The 27525-nt window shown below is 42.5% G+C and overlaps 2 protein-coding genes across 9 annotated transcripts in view; one reads left to right on the top strand and one right to left on the bottom strand.

Annotated features, from left to right (window-relative positions):
* The window catches only part of LOC146657479 (membrane-associated phosphatidylinositol transfer protein 2-like), a 42441-nt gene extending 20840 nt beyond the window's left edge, over positions 1–21601 (top strand). For 4 of the 8 annotated variants that reach the window (XM_085425584.1, XM_085425583.1, XM_085425586.1 and 1 more), the window contains exons 3-25: positions 2713–2927; positions 3668–3789; positions 4366–4599; positions 4719–5054; positions 7391–7486; positions 9570–9674; positions 9749–9813; positions 10721–10965; positions 12538–12727; positions 12920–13039; positions 13228–13442; positions 13571–13746; positions 13912–14082; positions 16175–16339; positions 17215–17502; positions 18051–18199; positions 18279–18395; positions 18881–18997; positions 19550–19698; positions 19872–20021; positions 20123–20330; positions 20457–20585; positions 20718–21601. In XM_085425584.1, the coding sequence (XP_085281710.1) occupies positions 2713–2927; positions 3668–3789; positions 4366–4599; positions 4719–5054; positions 7391–7486; positions 9570–9674; positions 9749–9813; positions 10721–10965; positions 12538–12727; positions 12920–13039; positions 13228–13442; positions 13571–13746; positions 13912–14082; positions 16175–16339; positions 17215–17502; positions 18051–18199; positions 18279–18395; positions 18881–18997; positions 19550–19698; positions 19872–20021; positions 20123–20330; positions 20457–20585; positions 20718–21101 (4146 nt within the window). In that variant the 3' untranslated portion in view covers positions 21102–21601. Of the gene's footprint in view, positions 1–2712; positions 2928–3667; positions 3790–4365; positions 4600–4718; positions 5055–7390; positions 7487–9569; positions 9675–9748; positions 9814–10720; positions 10966–12537; positions 12728–12919; positions 13040–13227; positions 13443–13570; positions 13747–13911; positions 14083–15098; positions 15252–16174; positions 16340–17214; positions 17503–18050; positions 18200–18278; positions 18396–18880; positions 18998–19549; positions 19699–19871; positions 20022–20122; positions 20331–20456; positions 20586–20717 lie in introns of all 8 variants that reach the window. The other 4 variants (XM_085425590.1, XM_085425587.1, XM_085425588.1 and 1 more) reach the window with 4 other exon arrangements.
* A 2941-nt stretch (positions 21602–24542) lies between these two features.
* arl6ip4 (ADP-ribosylation factor-like 6 interacting protein 4) lies at positions 24543–27265 on the bottom strand. The gene is made up of 5 exons (XM_085425592.1): positions 27041–27265; positions 26642–26965; positions 25367–25484; positions 25198–25267; positions 24543–25117 (listed from the first exon to the last, which is right to left on the bottom strand). The coding sequence occupies exons 1-5, from the start codon at positions 27201–27203 to the stop codon at positions 25061–25063; spliced, it is 732 nt and encodes a 243-aa protein (XP_085281718.1). The 5' UTR covers positions 27204–27265; the 3' UTR covers positions 24543–25060.
* Between the last annotated feature and the right edge of the window lie 260 nt (positions 27266–27525).

Genomic DNA, 27525 nt, shown 5'->3' with positions numbered 1-27525 from the left:
CTACATAGAGATTAATTCAACTGTATTGACTCTGAAAGCCTCTCCTTGTTTTTGCCGTGTACTTTAAAAACAGCCTGTGTCACTAGCTGCATTACATCATTGCAAATAGAGAGAGCGAGTATTTGAGAGAGGATAAGAGAGAGAATTTGGTTGTTGCAACGGTCTCACCAGTTACCGGTTTTCTCTGCATAAGCTGAAATGAGTGTAGAAAGAGTGTGTACGTCTTCTAAAGAATTTCAGATTTATTTGTTAATTTTTTTCAGATGATAAAGATGTTTGCTTGCTTTTCTAAACGTCCTCCCGATGCTGTATCCAGCAGACAGGTTGTCTGCTTGAGTTGTAGATGTGTGGGAACATGACTCAGAGGACATGCCCCAAAGCAAGCAGACGTTTCAAGACGGCACATGTCGGGCTCTGCGGCACACTTCTTCCTCACCTCATAATTCACCTTCATTGTATTTGTGAAGAGTTAATTAATCTTTAAGAAAATATATATAAATATATATATATTTTTTTAGTCTTTAACTGCTTGCCTTTCAAATTTTCAGGACAAAGGCAGAACACGTGAGAAAGTCTACTAAAGAAATTCTTTGCGCGTGAACTCTTAAGTATGTAAACAAAATCCCAGGACGAAGAGTTCCAACATTGTATTGACCCATAGTTACCTTTCCCCCTGACCTAACCGCCTCTAAACAGACTCGGTGCGCTGAGGCTTCTGTCACTATGGCAACCATGACATCAGCAGCATGCCAGTGGTCAGGTTTTGTTCACGAGAAGGAGTGAATGAGGAAATGGAGGATAAAAAGAGAGGCAGTGAAGAAGGGATGGGAAGAAATTTGAGAGAGGGGGTGGAAGGAAAGGGAGCATGGCTACCCTCACTTCATTGCTTTATGTTACCAGGGCAACCGCAGCATGTAGCCCTGTCCGCCCGCCTGCAATCCATCCTCTGTGAAAGCCTCATAAACGAAGCCGGGGCCTTAGGACAGCCTAGTCATATCTCCACCTCACCAGGCTGCGCCCCACCCTATCTCTCCTTTCACGTTCTTTCCTTTGCCCCTTATGACACTTTCTTATATGATCGGTAATTGTCACATTCTTCTCACAATCGGGAGATTTACAGTAATAAGAAAATACAGAAAGTGTGAGATTTTAAATATGAGCAGTTCTCATTGAGCCTCATTCATCCACATAGGCCCTACGTGTTTTGAATAAGCAACTGTGGAGTTATCGTTCAAAAAGGAGCATCTCTAGCAGGAAACGCGCCTCGCGAGAGGAAAATGCCAGGATGTGACTCCTATCCTGTCATAGTAGTTGGGTCTAAACATGTATAGCAGGCCATCATGGTGTGAGTACTTCGCAAAAGTTTGATGGCTGTTTAAAGAAAGCAAAACTGTTTACATGAGAAACTCCCTGTAGAGGGCATCAAGGTACCTCCTTCTACACTTATTTTACTCCAAAGGTACACTTTACCTCTGTATGTGAATAAATAAAGTGTCCTGTATTTTGTAATATATAACGTTACATTGAGAGTTTCTTTATTTTTAAACTTGTTATCTGTTCCCGCTCTTCCCGTTATGAGAGTGGCTACGCCCTGGCCAGTGTTTTATGATCTTTTTCTGGTGAACTGGAGAAAATTACCCAGCGCTACAAAGGGAAGAAGGAGGGACTCTGCCTTTGACAGGCAAACACGGGGATGTAGTGTTTGTAGGTTGGACTTTTCCTTTTAAAAAATGCTTAAAATTCATCATCAGTGGATATGTATTTTTGTTCTGTATTTTCGTAGTGAGCTTTTTATAATGCACTGTAATCTGGAGATTATCTGTTCACTTGCTGTGACTGAGTTTCTGCATCGCCTACTGGTTGAGTGTACGGCCGGTCTGACGTTGCTGTGGTGGTGTCTGTGCTGTGTCTTTGGAGCTGTGTCTGGGTTGTTGAGAGCTGGGCGGGTTGCTAATGAATGACCTGTCAAAGGTAATGAGGTCCAGTGTGCTGGATGCCTCATGGCTTCCTCTTCCCTGCTCCACTGATTCACTGGTTTGCTTCCATCACCTCGCTCTGCACAGCTGACTGGAGGAATCGGTCTCCCTATTATGCCATCGCTGCACTAAACACGCAGTTAAACAAAGGTTAAGCTGCATATACTAACACTGAACAACTGCTGATAAGAGGAAAAAAAAACATGATACATCAAAAATCTGACTTTTTATGGTCCTCATGTCTGTCGTCAGCATTTGGACTATGTTCTGCTGTTTAATGTTTTCTCATTCACAAGTTTCACAATTACAAATTGTCCTCTAGCAATTCCCGACATTTGCGCCATTGACTTCACACAGCCGCAGCTGCAGGCTCCACCCGGCTTCTCCTCTTATGTGCATCTGCAATGTAAATACAGAAAAGGTGTGGCTCCACACGCTGATTCTTTTTTTCGGATCTTCCTGATATGCCGTTCAGAGCTGGAGGTGCTTCCAGGAAGCTATTAATTTTGTGTGTGTCGTTGCCATACCCAGACTGATGCCTCACTGTCTCTGCAAAAATCCCATTCATTTAGTTGTTTGTTCTCAAACATCAGTTCCAGATTTAGTGTGAAATTATTATTACTAAAAATTATTAGAATAAAAATGATCCTATGTTGTTTCATCTAACATCGCCACACTTTGTGCTTTTCTACTAATATGCAAATATGCATTTCTTCTTTCATTATTCCTCTTACAGAAGAAGAGCAGAGAAGAGAGCTGTGGTGAAGGCAGTGGGGTGGAGATCCTAGAAAACAAGCCGTATACAGATGGACCGGGCGGGATCGGCCAGTACACCCACAAGGTCTACCATATTGGCATGCACATTCCCAGCTGGTTCCGCTCTATCTTGCCCAAAGCGGCACTGAGGGTTGAAGAGGAGTCCTGGAACGCCTACCCTTACACCCGCACCAGGTGAGATTGGGTGATGTAAGGAGGCCACCTCGACACTTTTAATGCAGCATTGTGTCGAAACAGGAGGATTTTCTCCTTTTGGATAAAATAAAGTAACATTAGCTTTAACCTTGACACCTCTTTAAAGCAGGGTAGTAGAAATACACAGACTGTTTTAATAGTATAAATGCTTTGTGCATGTGACATAGCTGCTGCCGGTAGATCTACATTCATTTACAGACAAAAATCTAGCCCAGGTTCTGCAGAGGATAATATTTTCTGCCATAATTGTATTCAGTGATTAATTTGATGATTCCAAGTCCATGAACAAGTTGTCAGAATATTACGAGGCAGCCCATCAGATCGGCGCATGGCCAGCAGTGCTCCCAGACAGCCAGACGTTGACAGCCCCTCACTTTCAGAGCGTCAGTCCATTTGTCTGTGTGAGGTCTGACAAACAAAGATGTGAAGGTGCTGAAAAGAGATGTGCCCTTGACTGCACACTCGGGATATTGATAGACTCCAAGTGCTGTTGACACATCTATTCAACTAGTGACAGTTTTGCTGCAGATGCAGCAGATGGGTATGGCTTAAGTGTCTTTTATAATCAAAAGTAAGATGGGGTTGTCACTCGTAGTAAAATAGTTCTGCTCTTGAGTTATTAATATAAAATGAGTCCAAATGAAGGGAGACACAAAACTCACTGGTGCTTTGTTGGGACAGTTGTTTCATTTCTTTTTTTTAAATTTCTTCTCCCTTAGATACACTTGTCCCTTTGTGGAGAAGTTCTCTATTGACATTGAGACATACTACAAGCCCGACACTGGCAACCAGGCAGATGTCTTCAACATGTCAGCAGCAGAGAAAAGACAGAGGACTATTGGTGAGACCATTTGACGTCTGCCCCGAACGTCTGTGTCAACATAAAACTCGGATAATAAAATAATGTGGCTAATTTCACTTTCAAATTGCACACATACAAAGCAAGCTCAGGCTGCGTGTTGGCATATGGCCGCATTAGAGAATCAATACAGCAAGTAATGATCTCCTCATTCAGAAGCTGAAGGCGTTTTGCTGTCTGTCCTCTTGCTACTAAGATATGCAGTGGATGAGGCCCACTTGTGGTAGCTTAATGGTACAGCATCTGTTATTTTTCTATGGTTATGAGTGTGCTTTCCCAGTGAAAACAACGCCCTGAAAGGAATGGCTCTTAGGGTACGCAGTGACTCAGTTCCACTATTGTAATTATTTAAATCACTTGTGTCTGTGTATCTTATAGTGTTAGCTGGAATTCCAGTTATAAAAAGAATTTGAAGCTGTTAAACACAAGCTCATACAAGTCGGAACTACTGCTCCACCCACTTGTGCACACACCGTAATGTAATAGTAAAGCCTCAACAACTTCCAAACACCTGAGTCCATAAAAGCTTACCCTCTGAAAACGAATCGCCTTTTGCAGACCCAATTGACATAGTGACAGATCCCATCCCCGCTCATGAGTACAAATCAGAGGAAGACCCGAGGCTTTACAAGTCAGCCAAGACCCAGAGGGGTCCTCTGTGGGACGACTGGATAGAAGAGTACAACAATAACCCAGGCAAGACCCCCATCATGTGTGCCTACAAGCTCTGTAAGGTGGAGTTCCGCTACTGGGGCATGCAGTCAAAGATTGAACGCTTTATTCATGATGTTGGTGAGTTGAAGGTCCCAGATGTTCCTGCATTTTTTTTTAAAAAAAATGTCATTTTACTGATACCCTATTTAGTTACAGTGTTAGCGAGGGTTTATTGTTCTGCAACTGTTTTTCACTAGGTTTAAGAAAGGTGATGGTGCGTGCCCACCGGCAGGCCTGGTGCTGGCAGGATGAGTGGTATGGTCTGACCATAGAAGACATCAGGCAGCTGGAGCTGGAAACCCAGCTGGCCCTGGCCAGGAAAATGGCTCAGTTTAGCCAGGCGGAGGAGGCCACCGAGGCCAACGGAGGCACACCGTCTCCAGACAAAGACCAGGAGGTTAAAGAGGCAATCAGCTGTATCGAAGCTGAAGCAGTCGTTCCCAGCTCAGGAGGAGAAACTCTGCAGCCACGAGGTATACTTACCAAGCAGTGGTCCACCTCCTCCCGATCCTCCCGATCATCCAAGAGAGGAGGTGAGGAACATGCCATCTTCATGCATTTACCCTTATCACTGCTGTGTATGACTTTGTGAAGCTGGCACATTGATGTGATGTGTAAACGTCTTGATCCACCCCTCATTTCATTATTTTTGCTTCCAAAGAAGCAATTTTTTTTCCAGGCCTCCTGGAGAGGTTTTCTTTAGTCATTGGCTGCTCTTTCTCTCATTTTCAGTCCAGTTCTTATCTCAACTATTTTCAGAAGTATGTATTTTTGTTTGTTGAACCACTTAACACTGATTTATGAGCCATTCAAGGGTAAAGGCAAACAACTCAAGGGATGAACCAATGTTGTGTCTACAGATAAGAACGAGTTTTGGATTCTATTTTCAGGCACTTCGTTACTGGCAACCTGTCACAAAAGCAGTTTCTTCCTCTTCATTTAGTCGAAAAATTGCAAAGATAACACAGTTTGACAGGCATAAAATTTTACACCCACAAGGTGTTTCCTGAATAGCTATTAGCTGAAAACTTGACATATCTCAACATGGTAAGTAATGTCCTTAAACAATCTGCGAAAGCTGGACAAGTTGAGGAAAAAAGAAGTGACACTACACCGAAAAAATAAAACTATCTTCAGGAGTTGAACAATATCTGAAAGTCGTGTTTTTTTTTTTTTTAAAAAAACATTGAAAAAAATCCAGCACAAACCAGTCACTATCAGTCCTTCCCAGAGCCCAGATTTCAACATTATTGAAGCAGTGTGGGATCATCTTGACAGAGAATGGAACAAAAATCAGCCAACATCCAAAGAAGAGCTTTGAATGTCCTGCAAGAATTCCTGAAGACTACTTATAGAAATGAAAAAGCTGCCTAAGAGAGTTCTTTCTTTCGAGCTCATTAGAATTGTAAAAACTCTGTTTTTGCCTTACATATGACATTTCCATGTGTGTTTGCACATGCATGGAAATCCTTGCATCCATTTTCCTAGCAAAATATAAAGAAACGAGGGTGCTCAAGGCTTTTGCACGGTACTGAACTCTTTCTTGTGACAACTGTATTTACATCTCATCGTGCGTTAAAGTCTTATTTGTTAAGTCTTGCATGTGACTCATTTCTGCCTTTTATATATTTATGCATGCTAACATCAAAGTCCAAATATCCTGTAAGTGAACACAGCAAACTGTGATACTGCAGACTCGTCCACACTAGAAAGCTAGTATGTGAAGAATTCAGTCAGTAAGGTCAAGCTTCAAGCTGGTGCAAAGCTAAAGTAGGATTGTGTGATTCTGTGAAGTCTCATTTTTCATTTTGCACACCTGCGGTTGAATGAATTTGGGTTACAGCTGCACAGGAAGTGCAGTAATAGCGCTTTTTTTTTTTTTTTTTTTTGGGGTTCAGCTCTGCACAAACATACACACTAAGAGTTAACCCAAAGGTGAAGTAACCAGACTCTATTGGAAAAACCGTGAGCTCAGACCTTTGAATTGGTGTTAATAAAGCAAACGCATCAGAACCAGCTTTTAAAGTGTGCAGACTCTATTTGTGCCTTTACTTTCCTATGAGGCACCTGAATTTCCTTTAACTGCTCCTCAACCATATTTACTCACACCCCTGTGTGAATCTCCTCTGGGTTATTTTTGTCAGCAACATTGATATCTGAATTCACCCATCTCAAGTGTCACCCCTTCTTCAAGGTGGCGCTCACTTTAGCTGCCAGATGGACCCCGACTCTCATCGAGCCTCATTTCACCCCTGTAACTGCCCTCCCTCCCTCCATTATTCCCTCCAGGGCTATTTTTAGCAACAGTGCTGACATCACAGGACAGAGGAGGCTGATGCTCCTCAGAGTGACCCTCCCTTCCAGCGCTGCTGTGTCTCTCTGCACTGACAGCTACATCTGTGCCCCTCTCTTACTGCCTCTCACAGTGACCACCTAATGATATATAATCCATAGATTGAAGACAGGTGATAGACGAGGCCTGTTTTTCCTCAGCTGGAAAATATTTTGGTGTGTTTGGAGCTCGTTCTTGTTGCACTGGGCCTCTGTTTTTAACACACCGCCGCTTTAACACACCACCAATCAGTCCATCTGTGATGAAGTAATGCACCACAGAGACTGATATATGTTTATGTAACACTGTGTGTGTGTGTGTGTGTGTGTGTGTGTGTGTGTGTGTGTGTCTGTCATTCATAGGGGTGGGGGGTGGGTTGTGCAATACATCTTTGTGGTTGAGTGTGTGTGTATGTGTGTGAAACACAGAGGCTAAAATGCACATCCCAAAATAATGGTGAATTTCTTGCTTGTGTGTTTCTTCCTTTTTCTTTTCTTTTTTTTTTTTTTTTTTTTTTCTTGTTCACCCCCCACCCAGTGAGCCCGTCACGTCACAGCATCTCCGAGTGGAGGATGCAGAGCATTGCACGAGACTCGGACGACAGCTCGGACGAGGAGTTCTTCGATGCTCACGGTAACTTGCTGCTCTGATTTGTAAAGTAAATGTGGAATCTGGGTGAAATGTTTCTAACCTGTTTGGCTCCCCTTTCTTCATTTCCTTTGAATGCGTCTCTTTAATCGCAGATCAGTTCTTAAGCTTCCCAGATACCCAGCATGCTTTGGGGCTACAGTTGAACTAGGTGGGTGTGCTGCGGCACCCGTTCTTCCTGCTGGATAAGTTCGGCCGAGAAGACACGAGCGAGGTGTCTCATCCCAGTATCACGTTCAAAAATCACAATCGTCTCTGCCCAACTACATTCACACAGTTCACGGTGCATCAAAGAAATAAAAGAACCCCTTTGAATAATTTACGTGTGTGTGTGTGTGTGTGTGTGTGTGTGTGTGAGGTTGAAATTCACCGTTTAGTCAATATGATGAATGAGAATAAAATTCTGCACGATGCAGTCATTGATTACACTGATACTAATTTTGCTGCATTCATTAGTTTCCACCTACCCCGAGTTTAATAGGTTGCTCGTGACACTATGAGTCACTGGAAAACAATAACTAAAATGAATTGTGTTGACGTCTAATTATTTTTTTTCATATTAACATGTGTCACAGTATTCGTGTTTATATGGATTCATTGTTTGTGTGTGTGTGTGTGAGAGAGAGAAGCAAAAGCCAGATGGCCTGCTTAAAACGTCATGATTTATGAACACTTATTTAATTATGGGTAAATAAATGAGGGCATCAGAATGAGCTTATACATGTAAGTGTTTGTAAATCACATGATGCAAGTACACAAATTAAATCTGGAAAATGATTGAGTTGGCTCAGATTGCTTCCAATTTTAGGATTCTGTCTTTAAAGTTCTTGTGATCTTCTTGCAGTAACAATCACTCAAGGATTAGAAAAGCGTATGCAAGTTTATTTTTACACTCCATTTTTTTTTTTTTAATGCAAATGAATAAAGGAAGAAAAAAAAAAGCTAAGGAGGTGAATTTGCCAATGATGGTACACGTGTAACCTGTCGTATTTAATTAACATGTTTTATTTAAATCATTGAAGGTTTATAAATAAAAAAAAAATGTTGCAGTGGAATAAAGAAAATATGACATTTTTATCCAGTTTAACACTGGATGGTTGTTTATATTAATGAATAAATTAGAAGGATGTTGAAGCAACTGAGGAAACAAATGAAATAAAGGACTCTGTTGATTTCGAGTCAGAAAATTTTGTGTGTTAGGAACGATGCTACAAAAACTTGCCGCAAGCCCCTGTGAGTATTCCAGCCAAATCGTTATGAAATAAAGATTGTCATTTGATTTCCTGCGTTGATGCTGTTTATTTGTAGTGTAGCTGCTGTAGAAATAAATAGGACATGATTTGATTTTAGGTCAAATCTTGATTACCCAGCTAAAGTGAACGCTGTTGGCAAAAATCGCCCCGAGAGGAATTAAAAAGGATCTGTTTGAGGTCCTTTTATAATCACAGGTTAATGTCAGTAGATCAGTGAGACGATTCATCCATATGTGTGCATGAATTTAAGGCGCATAGTGAAATTTTTGTAGCAGGTAATCATGGAGGAAGTTAACTGTTTTTAGTTTATAGAAAATAAATTATAGTGATACAATAAATGCAAAACAACGTATACTCACTGTGTGTGGATGATCACACATGGAAACACCAAGCTTCATGTGCATTTGTGTAGGTTGTTAACTTGTAGGAAACCCTAAGGTTCCTTTTCCTTCATTCCCTTCTTTATTAGATCACTTTGACACTGACAGGGTTCATTTAGATTAATTTTTTTTTTTATTGTTCATTTTTAGCAGTTTGTCTTTGTTATTCTATTTTATTTGTTTGCATATTTATTTTTATATCCCATTATTTGTTGACACGCAGCAGGGTTTGTGGTTCGTGTTTAAGGACGGCATTGTGTGAGTTTGATTGGGTGAATAGGTTGTCGGGGTAAGCTGCAAACAAATTGGCCTTTCTTGGGATTAATAAAGCAATCTGGCACTCTGAATCTGAACTCTTGGTGTAATAATCCATTCAAAACCCCTGAATAGTGAATACAGTTTTAACCAATCTGTTGATCCCCCCCCCCCTCACAGAGGATCTCTCTGATGGAGAGGAGGTCTTCCCGAAAGAGATTGCCAAGTGGAACTCCAATGACCTCATGGACAAGATCGAAGCTGCAGAAACGGAGGAAACTCCTGGTATGATGAACACCTCTACATGGGCAGGCACAGCCCAATGACACTTGATGTTAAATGTGTGTTTGTATTTCTAGGTGAGCTGTTCAAAGAAATGACTGTTGATTATGAAAGAGCAACCAGCGAGGAAAGATTAGATGAGGTATGTGTGTCACATATTGACTGCCAATGCAAATAACACACCTATAACTCGCACTCCTCTGATGCCCGTCCATGTCTGGAATAAATATCCCTTACAAGCCATCTGCTGAAAGTTTCCTTCAGGACATGATTTAATTTGAGTTTAGCTGCTAAAAAACAAAAAAACATATCAGGCTTTAAACTTTGGAGGATAAGAGCCTCTCTGTCCTCTTGTGTTCAGATGCGTGGCTGTCTTAGCGGCCAAGCCGATAGCTCTCCCATTCCCACCATCACGGTAACAAGGCACCAGTCAGTAAGTAAACATTTTGGCCCCAGTGCAATGTGGGGTACAACAGTTCTTCAGACACCTCCAGTCTATTAAATGCCCCTGCCCTTATCCTTGCCGTAGCCCGAACCCAAATCCATGTGTACTCCTCAACCTCACCACCTTCTGTTCGACCCCCTCCCCCCTCCTCTGTACTTAATGGAAATGTGAAGTTTTGGATTGGAAGTAAAAGACAAAACTACACATTGTGCTGTGCTAATTAGTGTGAACTTGTCATCAGGAAGCATGGTTGTTGTTTGCTGTTAGTTGAACGGTTGTCCAGGTGAAGGTTGGCTCTGTTATGTGTCTTCATGGTTCCTCACCCCTCAATGGCTATAAAAAGCAGTTTGCCATGTAATTCATGTTCAAAACGATGGACGCAAAACGTTGCAAGTCGTACCTTTTGAATCGGTTAAAAAGTGATTTGATGCCCATTTTCAAGGCCTCGTTTATCTGTTTTTGTTTGCTTGTTTTATCACTCACAGTAAGTACGTATTCTTTGGTCATGCTGATGAAGTGAATAAACATTTTATTGGATATTTTCCCGATAGCGTGCCTTAACATTCCCGTCCATAACGCCGCTTATTAAATTTGCTGTTCTCAGGAGAGCTCTTCCCAGCAGTGTCTGCAGCCCTCCAAGATCCATGTGCTCATCTTGGTCTTGCACGGAGGGAACATCCTGGACACCGGAGGAGGCGACCAGAACAGCAAGCAGGCCGACGTCAACACAATCAGTACGGCTTTCGACACAGTCATGCGTGTTCACTATCCTGCGGCGCTGGGACGCATCGCCATCCGCTTGGTGCCCTGCCCTGCCATCTGTGCTGAGGCCTTCTCCCTAGTGTCCAAGTAAGAGCACGCGCATGCACACATTTCTCTGCAGGCTCAAAACCTCATGGATAATCATTGAAGGTTTGTGTGCAGTTAGGTTCATAATTTATTGGATGAAGACAGAATTCTTGTGGTTTTACACAACCACAGTGGAGTTTAAATCAGATAATCAATCAAGATGTGATTGAAGTGTAGACTTTCAGCTTTTATTTAAGAGGTTTGATGAAGAATTTCATTAACTGTTTAGGAATTACAGACATTTTTTACAGTCTCTAATTTTAGCTCTAAAGTAATTGGGCAAATTTACATCATTTTAAATGTAAGGATCCTAAGGCTCAGTGACTGCCTAAAATCTAGAGCCCATATACATTTTCTGTTGAAGTGCTCTGGTGAACCTTTACTACAAACACTTGAGTTGCTGCTTGTTTAATAACTGAAAAGCTGTGCCTTTGAGCTGAGAACAGGTGACTGACTCCGCTATTGAAAAATATCATATTTCTGTACCCTGAGAAACTCTTGGGTTGCTCTTACAGTTTGCTTTGTGTCATTGTCCATTTGCACTGTGAAGAATTGTCCGATCAGTTTTGCAGCATTTGTCTGAATCTGATCAGAGTGTAGCTCCATACACTTCACAGTTAATCCTGCAGCTTCTGTCAGCGGTCGCATCACCAATAAACACAAGTCCTCCGATTATACTAGCAGCCATACGTACCCATACCTTCACACTGCCTCCACCATGTCTGACATTATGAGTTGTTTCTCTAATACTCTATATTTTCTCATCCATGTTCATGCTGGTTTCATCTATCCACAGATATTTTTATACAGTGTAACCAGTGGTTTGCACCTTGCTGCAAATTCTCTGTATTTAAGTTCATGAAGTCTTCTTTTGATTGTAGATTTTGCCAGTAATAATTCTGCCTCCTGTGGTGGTGGTGGTTGTTGTTTTTTGTGTTTTTTCTTAACGATGTAAATAATTCCTCACACACTTTGGCCTTCTTCAGTGGTCTTTCAGTGTACCGGATTGTTTATTTGGCCACTCCTGAAGTTTTGTCTCTCTCTCTCTCTCTCTCTGAGAGGTTGATTTTGGTTTTTCAGCCCAATGATGGCTGATTCTTCTTCGTGCCATATATTTAAATTTACAGTTAAAAGCTTTAAAATGTAAATTCAACACTTTGAATCAACTTCAATTATGCCTTCTTCATTTATCATGACATAACAAGTGAAGATGCCTCACCTGGCCTTGGAACTGCTCGTCAGTCAATTGTAGAATTAGTTTTGAGCCACTAAAAATGAGGGACTCTATAAAAAAATGCATCTGACTTTGTTAAACCCCTCCAATTAAACTCAAAGTCTGCCTTTCAGCCACATCCTGATTTGTAATTTAAAAATAACAACAAAAATTGTGTTTGTGAAACAAATTGTGGTTCTAACCGTATTTTAGCTCGATAGCTGTTTACTTATGATGGAAGAGGTCCAGGTGCAGCTCGTGACTCTTGTCCTCTCTTCCTGCATTTATTTATTCTCCCGTGTGCATGCCTTGGGTTTTAAATTTCATAATTTGATTTTTATCCACTAATGTTCTCACAGCTTGAGCCCTTACAGCTACGATGAAGGTTGTCTGTCCAGCAGCCAGGACCACATCCCGCTGGCAGCCCTGCCTCTCCTCGCCACCTCTTCTCCACAGTACCAGGATGCTGTGGCCACCGTCATCTTCCGAGCCAACCAGGTGTATGCGGACTTCATAAAATCTCTGGACGGGGCTTCTTTCTCCGGCCAGGTCAGATACCGATGGGGTTTGTTGTTCTTGTATGCTGTTTAATAAAGAATTGGAGTCATTAGAGTTGAACCAGCTGTACTTTTTGGAGCCACATTATCCTTACATCCAGCGTGTAACTGCGGAAGTCTTTTCAGGTGATCCTGAACCCCACGCATATATGTAATAAATATTTTTCATCCTTTAACTCTCCAGGTTTGCCTCATTGGGGACTGTGTGGGAGGAATCTTGGGCTTTGATGCTCTGTGCAGCAGCAATCAAACAGTAAATGAGAGCCAGAACAGCAGTCGCAGGGGCAGTGTCATTAGCGTACAGGTAAGCGAGACATCCTCCAGCATTAATGAATGCACGGCGACAGTCTCGGCTCATCCTAAACAGTGCCTGGAACACTCCTGTGTGCACCTTTAACCTGTTTTGTTCTTCTTAATTGGCTCATTTGTTGATATTTTTTTCTTAAGGTGCTGGAAGTTTTAATGACACATTTTCACAAATTTCCCCTGCAGGACCAGGATCTTCTCTCTCCTGGCATCATTGTCAACAGCGGACACGGATCAGCGTCTCCAACCTTGGAGGGCAGCCGCCACCTCAGTCGCAGCAACATCGATATCCCACGTACCAGCGCAGGCGACGACACCAAGAGACAGCTGCCTCGGAAGAGAAGTGACTCTTCCACCTACGAGCTGGACACCATAAAGCAGCACCAGGCTTTCCTGTCCAGGTGTGTCGTCCGTGGGAGGACAAACTCTTTATGTGGAATGAACTTCTTTTGTCCTTTTGTCATGCACTGTCAGAATATGTTTTATTTTTAGTTCCAGGCACGGAAGTGACTTTGTGTTGTCCTCCCAGCTTACATTCCAGTGTCCTGCGGAACGACACAACCTCCCGAAGGTCGAGCAGTAGCACAATGCTGGATGGAGGCTCCCTGGGGAAATTTGACTTCGAAGTGTCCGACTTTTTCCTCTTTGGCTCTCCACTTGGCTTGGTACTTGCCCTGAGAAAGACTGTGATCCCTATGTTAGATGGTGAGCTTCAATTACCAGGCTTTGTACTATCTGTAAAGTGAAAGGTTTGCCCCAGATGGAAATCTGCTTATTACTATAGACACCTATAGACCAGGCTGTCATCAAAATATGCTTGAATTCTTCCCTTCCTCTTTCTTATGTCTCTGGTTTCATTTCTCCCCCTAGTGGCCCAGCTACGACCTGCCTGTCAGCAGGTTTATAATCTGTTCCACCCCGCTGATCCTTCAGCCTCCCGCCTCGAACCTCTGCTGGAGCGGAAATTTCACCTCCTCCCTCCGTTCAGCGTGCCCCGTTACCAACGCTTTCCCCTGGGAGATGGAAACTCCGCCCTGCTGGGTGAGCTCTTTTTACAGATGATAGATGAAAGGCCACGTTAATGTGAAGCTTTCAGTCTTTGTACGTCTGTCTTGGATGCACACACACGAATGCAAAATACCCTTTAAAAAAAAAACCCCAGCAACAACCACTTAAGATCACATCACCTGATGCTTCAGATGCTGATTTTAACCCACTGTCCTTTTTCCCATGGATGCACACCATAGATGGCTTAAAGATGCCTTAGTAGCATGCGTTGAGTTCATTTACAAAGTAGACACTGCCTGAAAGAAAAATACACGCTTTTCTACTGTTTGTGCTTCGGCATGTTTTGTGAAGCAGTTTATTAATCTCGGTGTTGTCACAGTCCCACTGGTGGTTTCTGTTTGGACTGATCTTTATAGCGGAGGATGCCTACCCTGTTTATACAATTACATGTCTGATGTTCTCGAAGAAAACGCACACAGAATTTAATAAGATCTTTAATGAGGAGAAATTTCTTTTTTTTAAAAAAGATATCTAACATTATTGAATCAGGAACTGAGGCTTAGTAAGGATGGAAACCGGGGTTAATAAAGATGTTTAATATGGTTAAGATGTTTCTTAATTACTTCAGACCAGAGTTTTTGTGTTCCCTGGTGGTCATGGCCTCCATCAGATCAGCTACCAATGACCATCTTCAGGCCTTCCAACATTTTTTTTATAGCGATGAAGTTTCAAAGACAATTTCACTGTTAAGGCAAGAGAGTTCAAATGATTTCATAAATAGCATATTGCAGGCTTTTTCTAATCTTAGAACAGGGTCATATGTCAGCTTATTGTGTCTCTGAGGAGCAGCTGTGGTCCAGGAAAAAGTGAGCTCCACTAAGGGCTTGACTCTTGTTCCTTGTTCAGTTCTTGCTTCATATGTTTTTGTCTTCCTTGTCTTCTTTCCTTCCTCCTCTCTTGGCCTCCTGTCTCCATATCCGTGTACCTTGCTCTCTACCTCTAAAACCTCCTCCCCCGACTTCTGCCCCTCCACCCACCCCCCTCTGTAGTGGAGACAGTCCAGAGCAACGCTCAGCTGCTGCTTGACAGCGGGCCTCTCCTGTCCCTTCGCTGTCAGGAGACCATCAGTGAGACCTGCATCCCTGTACCTGTGCTAAACTGGCAGGAGGGCTCCCTCAAAGCCACACCCGCCACTATGGAGTGTGTGTAGCCTCTCCCATTCACCTCTATCTGTTCCCAACCCTCATTCGCCGTATCTCTGTCGTCCCTGTGTTCGTCCCTCTCGCCATTACGTCGAGATGCTCAGATTCCAGGCCACCTCTTACACTCTTTGAGTATGTCCATGCTGTCATTTCAGTGTCTCCAAATACTGATAAATACATATATATTTGACCTTTTGGCATTGTGTCTTCTGGTTTACAATTTAAAAAGAAATGTAGCCAATTGGAACATCAAGTCATGGAAATACTCGAGACAAATCTGCTAAGCATCTCTTGTGGTGCTGTGTTTTGCTTTGTGCCAAGACATTTTCATGACAGAGTTTGGAAGATGCAAGCGTCTGTGTTTGTGTGCTGCGGTTTTAAGGCCGGTTTCAGTGTATTTGCATCATCTCTGTAATATTAGCTGATTTGTGGTGACATAGGGTTTTTTGTTTCCTTTTTTTTTTTTTTTTTTAATACTGTTTTTTTGAATTTCCAAAAAAAGGTTTTGATGTGCTGCTTGTGACGTGTTTGTGCAGTGGACTTGGAGCTCTGTGTGTACATGCTAAACAGACTGAAGCCTGTGCTGCTTCTTGTGATACTAGTCAGAGGTCTTGTGATTTTACTAAATCTCTGACGTTATTTTATTTTCAAGACATTAGAATAGGCTCTGAATTTAAAAATCACCTCCATAACACACACTAATATTACTGTAGAAGACGTGGATATTTGTGATTTTACATTCACTGTGTGTTTAATGTCTTCATTTACCAGTCACGTGTTGATCGGTGAAGAAATGTGACCGGGGCCTCGCCGCCTGCTGTCACATTTCTCACCTGCATTCCCCCTCCTCCCCCAACCGTCACCGTGAGTTCCCCCTTACCTGTGTCTCTGTCTAATGGGATCTCCTTGTTTGGGCTCAATAGCGGATGTTGTTCAGTCTCATGGTGGTGTCTTCATGGACAGTTCGTACCCCTCATCCCCCGTAACGGGCCCCCTCTCCCGGGGCCAGCGGAGGGCCAGTGAGGTCAGCATTGCCAGCCAGGTCTCAGGAATGGCAGACAGTTACACTGCCACCAACATAGCCAACAGTAAGTGCTCTCAATACCAAACAGTCTCTCTTTCTCTCTTCCTTCCACTCACACAAACACTCTTCTAGTAATTCTCCCGCTTTCTCTCACATTCAGCCCAACTTTTATCTGCTTTTATCTGTCCTAGTTTCTCTTTCCAACACCCCGACATCATTTACTCTCACTCTGACTCTACACACACCCTGCTGTCCTGCAGAAACAGTCTAGTCAGCCACGTTGAGTGTCCCGCTCCTTTTTGCTCTTTTCTGCTTTGCCAGATTTGGGATTGAAGTGAGACTCATGTAAGGTGATTTATCCATCTCCTGTTAAAACTAAGACAAGATCAGAGTCCCGGAGAAGAAACCAGCTTAGAGCCACTTTCCACTGTCTGTCTTTCTCTTACTCACTGTCTAAATGTAAATGCAATGAACGAGTGCTGCATTTAATTAATGTGGCGATGCATGTAGACACCTGTTTCCCTCAGCCATTCCTGCATTGTCGACTCCCTATTGCAGTGTTTGCTGAGATAACCGGTACTGTTTCCTCTTTGTTTGAATGTCCTTTGAATTCCTCCTCCCCCTCACCCGTTCACTTCTGTTACCAGAACATTTATTTGTGCCTCATGTTACTGCGCCTGAACACTGCTGTTCAGCCACCCACAGTATAACCCTGGAAATGTGCTTAAACTGATTACGACATGTTTCTCTTCTGCAACAGCATCACTCTGCCCCATTTACCTGAGCGGTTCCTAATATATCTTTAGGGCTTACATAGTCGCAGCTCTTTTTAAAACTCTCCAAGCTGTCCTAAACTGTCACAAGTGAATTTGTATTCATCACATCATATATGGTTTCTTTATCTTTTTGTTATTTTTGCTGTTGTTTTTCCCCCCATAGCTGAATCAAACCAGGTTAACCAATCCAAAAAATACAGTCTTTTGTCCCTACTCGCCCTATCATCACAAAACAAATTCTTCCTGAAAACTCCTCCCACGTCCCGTAAGGAAACAAAGGCTTGCCAGGCCGCAGGATCTTCTGATGCATACGTAGCGGCAGAGCTGGACGATGAGGCAGACTCTAGTGAACCTCTAAGTCCCACCGGCCAGTACGAGAACTACCGGGCAGGGCTGGACTTTGCTATATCTGATCTGGTCTCACTGGACTCCCAGGCTGAAGTGGACCAAGGTATTTTTATAAGGAAGGGAGCTACTGAAATCAGTGTGAGGCTACGGCTCTCTTCCATGTGCTGCTCTGTTTTGTGCCACAGTCAAAAGACTCAGCGCTGCTCTTCCAAAAAGCCTCTTTGCCTCCCTTTCACTTCATTTTTCTAAAATGTAATTCACAGCGATTCAGGTGCATTCACTGTCACTGATGAGGGGTAATCCATAAATCTAGATGCTGCCGGGGCTTTTAAAATCATTCATCTTTTTCACACGCAGACTAACACAAATAACCACCTTCAGCTGCTCATGTAATCAGCTCTAACTATCGGTTCCTGTTCTCAGCCTTTGGATTTGCTGATAATAACCATTATAAACTCCTTCCTTTCCCTCCTGTAGCTGAAGAACTGCTGGGATTGGTGATGAGTGTGGCTGAAATTTGAATTCAACTTCTTTCTTTTTTTGCTATAACATCAGGGGTGTTGCACCTTTCTGTGGCATCACATACCTCACGCTGGCTCTTTGAGTTTCATCTTACGTCTCTGTACCCTATTCACTCCATTCCCATTGCAGTTGCAGCACGCTGGTGGGGCACAAAGCGGCTGGACTTTGCCCTGTACTGCCCCGATGCCCTAACAGCTTTCCCCACAGTGGCTTTACCGCACCTGTTCCACGCATCATACTGGGAGTCTACTGATGTTGTGTCTTTTCTCCTGAGGCAGGTGAGTAAACAGCAATAATGAAAGTGTTAGGACTTATTCAAAAATTCTCAGTATGAATCACTGAATTGTCCCCTTTCAGGTCATGAGGCACGAAAACTCAAGCATTCTGGAGCTCGATGGAAAAGAAGTGTCTGAATTCACCCCCTCTAAACCTCGAGAAAAGTGGCTCCGCAAGAGGACTCACGTGAAGATCAGGGTGAGCATCTTATCTGGAAACAAAGTCTGTTTCAGAGAGCTTTAAAGTTTAGTCGGGGACACTACGATACCTGCCATCTAGTTACAAATCAAAAAATAGCCCTTTTGTTTTTCTTTTTTTAAATTCATTTCAATTTAAAATTTTAATAAAGCACCAAATCACAATAACTGTTGCTTCAAGGCAAAGACCCTACAATAATACAGAGAAAACGTCCAACAATCAGATGACCCCCCCCCCCCCCCCAATGAGCAAGCACTGGGTGACAGTGGGGAGGAAGATCTCCCTTTTAAAAGGAAGTAACTGCCGTTAGGGTTGAGGGGAAGGAGACGTGACAACACTCTGGACGACAGCCAAAGATTATTAATGACCAATTCCAACCAATATGCAAAAAAAAAAAAAGTTGTTGGTATTTGTAGACTGTTTATGTTTAAATAAAGATAAAGCAACACATCAGCATTTTCCCTTTGTTTCTTCTGCATTGACAGAACGTGACCGCCAACCACAGAGTAAATGATGCCGTCTTCACTGAAGATGGCCAGCAGGTCTTGACAGGCCGCTTCATGTACGGCCCTCTGGACATGGTGACTTTGGCCGGGGAGAAGGTGAACATGCTTCTGTCTTTAGTAGCTCACCTGCTGTTAGAGATACCTGGGAAATCTGGGTTTGAGCTTTTTTTTAATTTTTTTTAAGTTCACTTCTAAGTGGATTTTAAGTCTCATACATTTGAGACATGTGTCTTATGTTTGACAAACATGAGACATGTGTCTTATGTTTGACAAACAATCCAAAGTTCAGGTATATATAATGATTGCTGTGAAATTTTAGCTTCATAAATTTCAAGATATATTATTGAAAATTGGTCCGTTGACCCAGGACATCTTGAAATCTGAGCCACTGCTTGAGCACAAGTATGTCGCATTCACTGGCCTTACTAGAGTATTCACCAGTTGGCTAGTAGAGCCCTACATTTGAGCACTCACTAATAATGTGAAACATTTAGAAAACTTTTTAATGTGAAATATTTAATCATAAAAATGAAGACAATGTTGTTTTCATTCAACTTTACCTCTGGGTTGAGGAAATATGAAAAAAACTCAAATATCTGTCGATCAGCTGCATTGAAACGCTTTTGTTTCCTTTTCATTCCTGCGCAGGTCGACCTCCACATCATGACCCAGCCACCATCGGGAGAATGGGTGTACTTCAACACCGAGGTGACCAACAGCAGCGGGCGCGTGTCTTTTGTCATCCCAGAGGACAAGCGTCTGGGAATCGGCGTGTACCCGGTTAAAATGGTGGTCAGGTGAGATTAGCCTGGTACCAAACTGTTATTGTATTTTATATATTCAAGCTTTTTGTCCGTTTATCTTCACAGAGCCTGGTTTCCATTTGACTTTTAGCTCACTTTATTGCAGCTCATTTTTTCTTTAATCTTTTGGTTTCCATTTCCTTACTCTTTTTCTTTTTATTCACCAGGGGTGACCACACGTTCGCTGACAGCTACCTGACAGTTGTTCCACGTAGCACGGAGTTCGTAGTGTTCAGCATCGATGGTTCATTTGCTGCCAGCGTTTCGATCATGGGCAGTGATCCCAAAGTGCGAGCTGGAGCTGTAGATGTTGTCAGGTAGCTGGCTGCTCTACCTCTCCTGTTTTCTTGGCTTCACATATTTTCTCCCTGATTGAACTTTAAGATCTGGTGTGTCCTGCTGCTTCTCCTTATTTCAGGCACTGGCAGGATTTAGGCTATCTGATCATCTACGTGACCGGACGGCCAGACATGCAGAAGCAACGGGTAGTGGCCTGGTTGTCTCAGCACAACTTCCCTCATGGCATTGTCTCCTTTTGCGATGGCCTGGTCCACGACCCGCTCAGGCACAAGGCCAACTTCCTCAAGTCTTTGACAGAGGTCAGAGTGGGGATGGGAGAGGGGACAGTGAGTGTTTTAAATAAAGAACCGAAGCGACAAATGCTGACAACCCGTTATTATTTTAAAAATGTACCCATTTGTTTAGAAGAAGCCAGGATTGAACATTTCTCGTCTTCATTTCTCCGATTTCAGGCACACATGAAGATTTTTGCTGGCTATGGATCAACCAAAGACATCTCAGTCTACACCTCCATTGGCCTCCCTTCTTCTCAAATATACATTGTTGGCAGACCTTCTAAGAAGATGCAGCACCAGTGCCAGGTATCACTTTCTGCAAACGATCCTGTTAATAGTCTCTTCTCACATTAAAAAAAAAAAACTAAAGTAAAAGCTCAAGTCACCGCAAAATGTGTTGCTTTTTAGTTGACAGTTGTTTCTCTGATCCTTCAACAGTTCATCACAGAGGGATACGCAGCTCATCTGTCCCAGCTGGAGTACAACCATCGCTCTCGGCCAGCCAAGACCACCAGTGCACGCATGGTGCTACGCAAAGGCAGCTTTGGCTTGGGAGCAAACAGTGACTTCTTGAGGAAGAGGAACCATCTGTTACGCACCATCTCCTCTCAGCCAGCCCCCAGCTCTCCGACGGGCAGCATCCACAACAGGCCGGAGCGCACGCAGAGCCAATCAGACAGCGAGCGGCTGGAGCGGGAGCGGCTGGAGCGCGCTCACAGCCACGGCCAGGGAGGGGCCCAGCGCAGCATGAGCATCACGGCCAGCTGCTGGGGCCGCAGCAGCAGCACCAAGCTGGAGCCAGGAGTTTTCAGCTCAAAATGAGACTGGAGACACGATGCAGGGTTCGGGAGAGTGACTTACAAATGCAGTGCTGAGGAAGAGACGCAAAGTGACGTGAATATAAACGCAAACAGTGGAAAGCAGTTGGCTTCTTGCACCAGATAGGTAAAATACCATAAGGAAAAAAAATCAGGTGCTATAAATCACTCTTTATAAAAACTAACACCAGTCACATTCAGCACAGATATTTATGGGCAGAGCATGAGGCAACATTCATGATAACACAGACCAACATTTCAAGAAGTGTTGCCCCAAGGCGGGAAAGTGCACACAACCAAATAAAGCTAATATTGTAGGGATCCAGGCTGTTTGTACTGTTTAGTAAATATTTATTAGTCTTGAATACAAGGTCAGTTTTGCTCCTTCAGCACATGGAGACAGTTACTTACACACACACACACACACACACACACACACACACACACACACACACACACACACACACACACACACACACACACACACACACACACAAGCACGCCCCATGCAAACAACACAGAGTTGTTACAGTAGCAGCTGTAACCAACTAACGTGACCAATGCAAGCACAACAACGACTACAGAGACGAACTTTGTTTATAGCAGTTTTAAAGCTGCGTCCTTTTTAACGCGATGATCAGGTACGTTCCAGTCAGAGAGCGGAGCTGAGAATCAGGTGAAGCTGATTCGTCAATTTAGTGTACACACGGAAACAATCGAGAAGTCAAAATAAATTTTTGTTAGATTTCTTTTTTTAAGGAACACCGAACAGATTTAACCCTCTCAAGGCAGGCGTTGCAGATTTGCAACAGTTAAAAGCTAACAACCTGATTACCCCACATACATATTTTATGAGGTTTTTTTACTCAGAAGTACCACTGCAGGTGTTCTTTTGTGCATTAGCAACAAAAACTTAATTTGAGCCTGAGAGGGTTAACATCTTTACACTCCCGTTCTGCTTGTTTTCTGGTCGCCCCTTAGACACGAAGAATCATGTAACGCAACACGAAGCAAAGCGCGTAATTACCCTTTAACTGTGGCTGCAGCTGAAACTGTTCTTGGGTTTTATTGCATCTCACACTTCACTTTATGCCATCGCTGCCGTACCCTCCTGAATGAGTAGCGTGCAGCTCTGCTATAGGGAAAAGCAGTACTGTAAGGGAAAGTGCCAAAGTGAAGCAGTGCTGAAGGATAAGCCGTCTGTGGATGCAGAGGAAAGGAGGGCTCTCCTGTGTAAAAACAGAAACATAATAAATGGGTTAGTTTGTGTAAGTATGTAGTTGAATGCCTTAACAAGGCTTGTACATAATTGTTACATTACAGTGCAGATCTGGTATCTGGTCCACTGAAGATCAGTTTCAAGTGTCTTCTTTACTCTGGGGGTAAACACCGTCTCATTCAGGATATACTTTATTGATTGATGATACTTGTTGTTATTTAAGACTATAGAAATTTTAAAATGTATGGATTTTTTTCGTGAACAAAATGTGTTTTAAGATTACTTTATCTATGATGTGTTGTTTTTTTTTCCCCCCCTCTTTCCTTCAAACTTCAGTTGCAGCAACCAAACCTCAGAGGTCTTTGCCTGGCACAGTGTTGTATTTCTGTTATTTTATCTCTCAGATCACCAGAGTTGTATCAACAGAACTTGTGTCAAAATATTTTTTGTTTTTGTTATTAACTTTTTTTGGGGGGGTTCAGGATATGGCTTGTCTCTCTCTTGTTTATCCCCAAGCTGTAAAATGAGGTGTTGAATGTTCTCATAGATAATCCTCCTTAGGTTAAGGTCTCTTTCTCTGTGTTGCTGCGCCTTTAGGAAAAGAAATGTGCAAATTGTAAATCCTGTACAATACGCTGTTGAAAGTAGGAACACAGAGCTAAGATTTTGCTTTAATACAGTTGGCCATTTATTTTCTAAAGCTGGTTTAAAAACAAAGTTGTGATTTATTCATTTAAATAACATTTATTTGTACCTCTAGTAATCATGTACAGACAGAGCTGACAGCAGTGGACCAATATGGGCTCAGACACGAGGGGGAAACGTGCAATATTCCCGAGTAGCACCACCAGATCTTACAGACTGTTGAGGAAACACGTCACAGTGCATTGACAATCAGGTGAACAGGCACATGGTCTACAGACGTCAAATTGCAGAGGGTAACTCACCTTAAAACGGCACTGCCCTAATTTTGGCTGTCGGGTTTTCTCCTGCAGAGAGACACGCTGTTTTGTTGTGATGTTTCCATTTTAATATATGGGCATCTAGACAGACACACTTAATATTTATAAAACAGTCAGCCTGGTAACAAAACAAATGGTTTACATAAGTGCAATGAACAGCACGTTTACAGATGATGTAACCTTCAGTTTGCGTTGGCCCTCTTCAGAGGTGTCATTTTAAAATTAGCGGTCCTTTTAGAGGCTTCACTTTGTGATGCAGTTGAATTGTATTGTGCTGAGATGTGTTTCTAAACATTTCATCCACTTCACATTTTCAATAGACGACGTAAGACATCCTAGATCAAAGGCACCTGTAACCTCTTTAATCAGCAATGATTTTATTTTATATTTTTGTCAGCTGGTTGAGGAGAGTGTGACTCATGCTGTACTTCTGTCCCTCTGCATTTTGACCTTGACAAGAATCGGCTTAAAGCCATAACTCTTTAAAAAACAAAACAAAAAAGAAAAGGAACAGGAAAAAAGCTGCTTGTTGAAGAATAGCTCTTTGTACATTTATTGTAACTTGAAAACAAAAAAAGGACAGTCAGTCCTGGAAAACATGCAGTCATCTAACATTTTCAGCTACTGAACCATGCTCCCTGATCTGAAACGCCTGGATATTAAAAATCCAGAGAAGCGATCCGTGCAGTTTTTGCCACCTCTGGGCAGACGATCGCTTTGATTCTGCTACCAACACACACATTACCAGAGGCCTTACATTTCCCGTTTTACTGCCTTACATTGACCATTGTGCGGCGAGAACGTACGCCGATCACGCCCCGAACAGACTTCACGTTGAAGGACGTTGTTCGTGTTACTTTGTGGGAAAAGATGGAGGCCATATTTTCTAAACAGGACTTTGGTTTGTTTGACTTTTTTTAAAGGAAATTTATGAAGAAGAAGAGAGTGGGACATAATTCACCAACATTAGGCAATCCCATCGCTGTCTCCAGCTCCGCCTCCAACAGTTATCGTTCAAAGGCTGTATATCTGCACCACAATATCATGCTTGGAAAATATTTTACCTGTACAGGGTGTGTATCTTGTAGGTTTTGGATAACTACATTTTACCCATTCCCTTGTGTTTTTATGTACAGTGTATAAAGAACATATAAAGAACAACTAAGGCATTTGGGCTTTTTTTTTCTTCCCCACTGAGTTGAAACGAGGATGTTGTTTTTTTTGTTGTTGTTGTTTTTTATGAGAGCAGGAACTGAAGTCAGACTTTACTTTCACAAAGAAATGGAGATTTATTTAGAGAAATTTAAAAAAAAAAAAAAAAAATTGAGATACAAATGTAAGACAACCATGAGGTGGTGTGAGAAGGTGATATCAGACAGCTGAACTGGACGCTTATCTGGGATTAATCATTACTTAAAGCAAAGATTTTGCACAATAATTAAATTAAATGAAACTTTTCTATGAAGCTCAGTGTTACAGAAAATCAGTAGCAATGTCTTTTGTTGAAATCAAAAATCTACTATAACAGAATCCCAGTAAGATCCTTGTTGTCAGCAGTTTTATGTAGGCACTACTTTCTATCTACTCGATTACATCTGACAGCCATTACAAGCAGCTCACTATGACTTCTACCGTGTGTACCTCAGGAGAGCATCACAGTATTATTTTGCTATCACTATTATTTGATATGAAGTGCATTTCAGTACACTGACGAGTTGCTTTCTGCAGAGCTGTTTAGTGAAGGTGCTCTCAGGCTGATGAAGCTGAAGGTGACATCATCTTCTACCTGTTGATGCCCAGTTTTCTCTGGAAGGCATCCCCGTCTCCCTTCGTAGCTTGCTGTGAGATGAATAAAGTCTAGCTGTTAACAGTTATAACGGCACATTACTGCAATTACAGCTGAAAGGTTTCTGTCATACCTTGTTGATGTCTTTTTGTTTCTCCCGGCTGACTATCTCCTCTATGATCTCCCCCTCTCCTCTCACCAGTCTGTAAGACAGCAGAGGGGAAAAAGATCACCAGTTTAACCAGGGTGGGTGAATTCTTCCTCCAAACTCCCACTCTTGTGGCACGCTTTCCCCTGCTTACCTTGTCCTCCCTGTTTCAGGGTCCACCACCCTGCGGATCACGCTCTGCCTGGCTTCGTACTCCTCTTTGGTGAGGGGCCTCTTAGTGGAGAGACGGGCCTTCTGCTCATCTGTCATGACTGGAGAGGCAAAAATTCACCAGATTCATTTTTGGAAAAAAGAGAGGAGGGAAATAACCAGATAACGATATCAGAATGAATATCAGAATTGATGGTACTACATATACTTTGAGTTAATAAAGGTAAAGGCGCTTTCCTCCAGGAACTTGAGCTTCCTCACACAGTCCTAAAACACGCATGGTGATTCTAACATATGTGTGAGGTAGATAAAGTGCTTAAAGTTTACAAAGTAAATGCTGAATGAATGTATGGTTGAAAAGTGACTTTTAGTCTAAAATTTAGGCTGGCAACAAATGCAAGTGACAAGTAGACTGATTGGGATTTGATTTACCAAGACCATCAGAATGAACTAGATGTGAAAAAAAACAAAAACATTTTTAGTTAACTAAAAAGGAAATACACATTGGGCCACAGCTCTTAATTTAAAAACCCAGGTGCTTTCAGTGCCAGAAACGCCTACCTATGCAGTCTTTTTACAAGCATTTGTGAAAGAAGGGTCATTCTAAAGAGCCTGAGTGTGGTGCTGTAACAGAATGCCGCTGTACCAACAAGTCAGTTTGTGAAATCAACTTGTGATGGTCAAATTATTAAAAAAAAAAAAAAAATCAATCTTTCTACAAATCAAAGATCATCAAAAACGGGATCTCAATGTCGTCTGTTAACATCACCACTATAAACAAGAAGGGTTCAGAGCCAATGTAATCTCGCTCCACCTTGAACCCATCTGCAACTCCTACCGCTGGTGTCCTCATTCATGCTCCCCATCAAATGCTTTATTTAGATCTATAAAGAAAGAGTGCAGCTCCTTCTGACCTCCTTTAAACGTCTCCATTGACACTCTCAAAGCAAACATCACATCTGTAGTGCTCTTTCTCTGAATGAGGTCATGGTGCTGCTCATCACCTCTCTTCTAAACCCAGCTTCAACAACTCATTCCCGCAGCTTTGTGGCCTGCCAGCGTTATCCTGCTCTGCAGTGCACTACTTCTTAGACTAGGAAGTAATGTGTCCTAATAAGTCCTTATGTTTCACAAGCTGCGAAACAAATCCCACTCTTGATTTATCAAATATAAAAAACACCGTTATTTTGTTGTGTCAGACTTTGCGTGACCAGCTGATCCACTGAAGTGAAGTGTGGGGTTGTGTGTGATGTCCTACCAGGCCCGAGCTCCACGGCCCCCTCCTCAGTTTGCCACACCTCCAGGTAGGATGGAGGTTTCTCTGCTGGGCTCTGCTTTATCTCTGCCTTCTTCTTCATCTTCTTCTCCTTTTTCTTCAACTTCTTCTTCTCCTTCTTGATCTGCTTCTTCAGTTTCGCCTTCTTCTTCTTCAGCTGCTGCTTTTTCTTTTTCTTCTTCTTGGCTTCGCTCTTCTTCTTCTCATCGCTTGACGAGGATGACGACGATGAGGAGGAAGGGGTGGATGAGGAAGATGAGGAAGAAGAAGACGAGTGCCTTCTGCGCTTCTTTTGTGTTTTCTCATCTGGGGGAGAAACAGAGAATATAACCCAATGATGAGGTTGATTTTCCTGTGAATGCTAGCATTTCATTTTCCAACCTTTGCTCCTGTGCAACGTCTTCTTTCTGCTCCGACTCCTGCTGTTGGAGGAGGAAGACGAAGATGATGGAGAGGAGGAAGAGGAGGACGAGGATCGTCTCCGTTTCTTCTTCTCGTGTTTTTTCTCTCTGCTAGCTCTGTCGGATGGTCTGCTGCGGTCCATGGCTCACAGAACAACTGTTTACAGACCGTACTGAACGACAAACACGGAAGTGTGCACGTCAAATTCCTTCCGTCGCCTTCTCGGATTGAGGAACCTAGTTCCCACTTCATTTTTATTATTATTATTATTATTATTATTATTATTATTAATGCTAAATGTACCTGTATATTGTTTACATGATCGAAATAAATTAACAATTATTATAGTTGCAGTGTTTTATTATGAAACACTTTGCAAGGTAATAGACTCACTGTCATCTACACATCTCAAACTAATACACCAAAGTGTCGTCATCTTTAAACACATCTTTATTAAATACATT

The sequence above is a fragment of the Rhamphochromis longiceps genome, linkage group LG12 (genome assembly GCF_057381845.1).
Source record: "Rhamphochromis longiceps isolate RC_006_pf linkage group LG12, R_longiceps_female_GT1.1, whole genome shotgun sequence".
Lineage (NCBI taxonomy): Eukaryota > Metazoa > Chordata > Actinopteri > Cichliformes > Cichlidae > Rhamphochromis > Rhamphochromis longiceps.
Note: the sequence above shows the minus strand (reverse complement) of the source record. Positions and strands in the feature narration are given on the sequence as shown.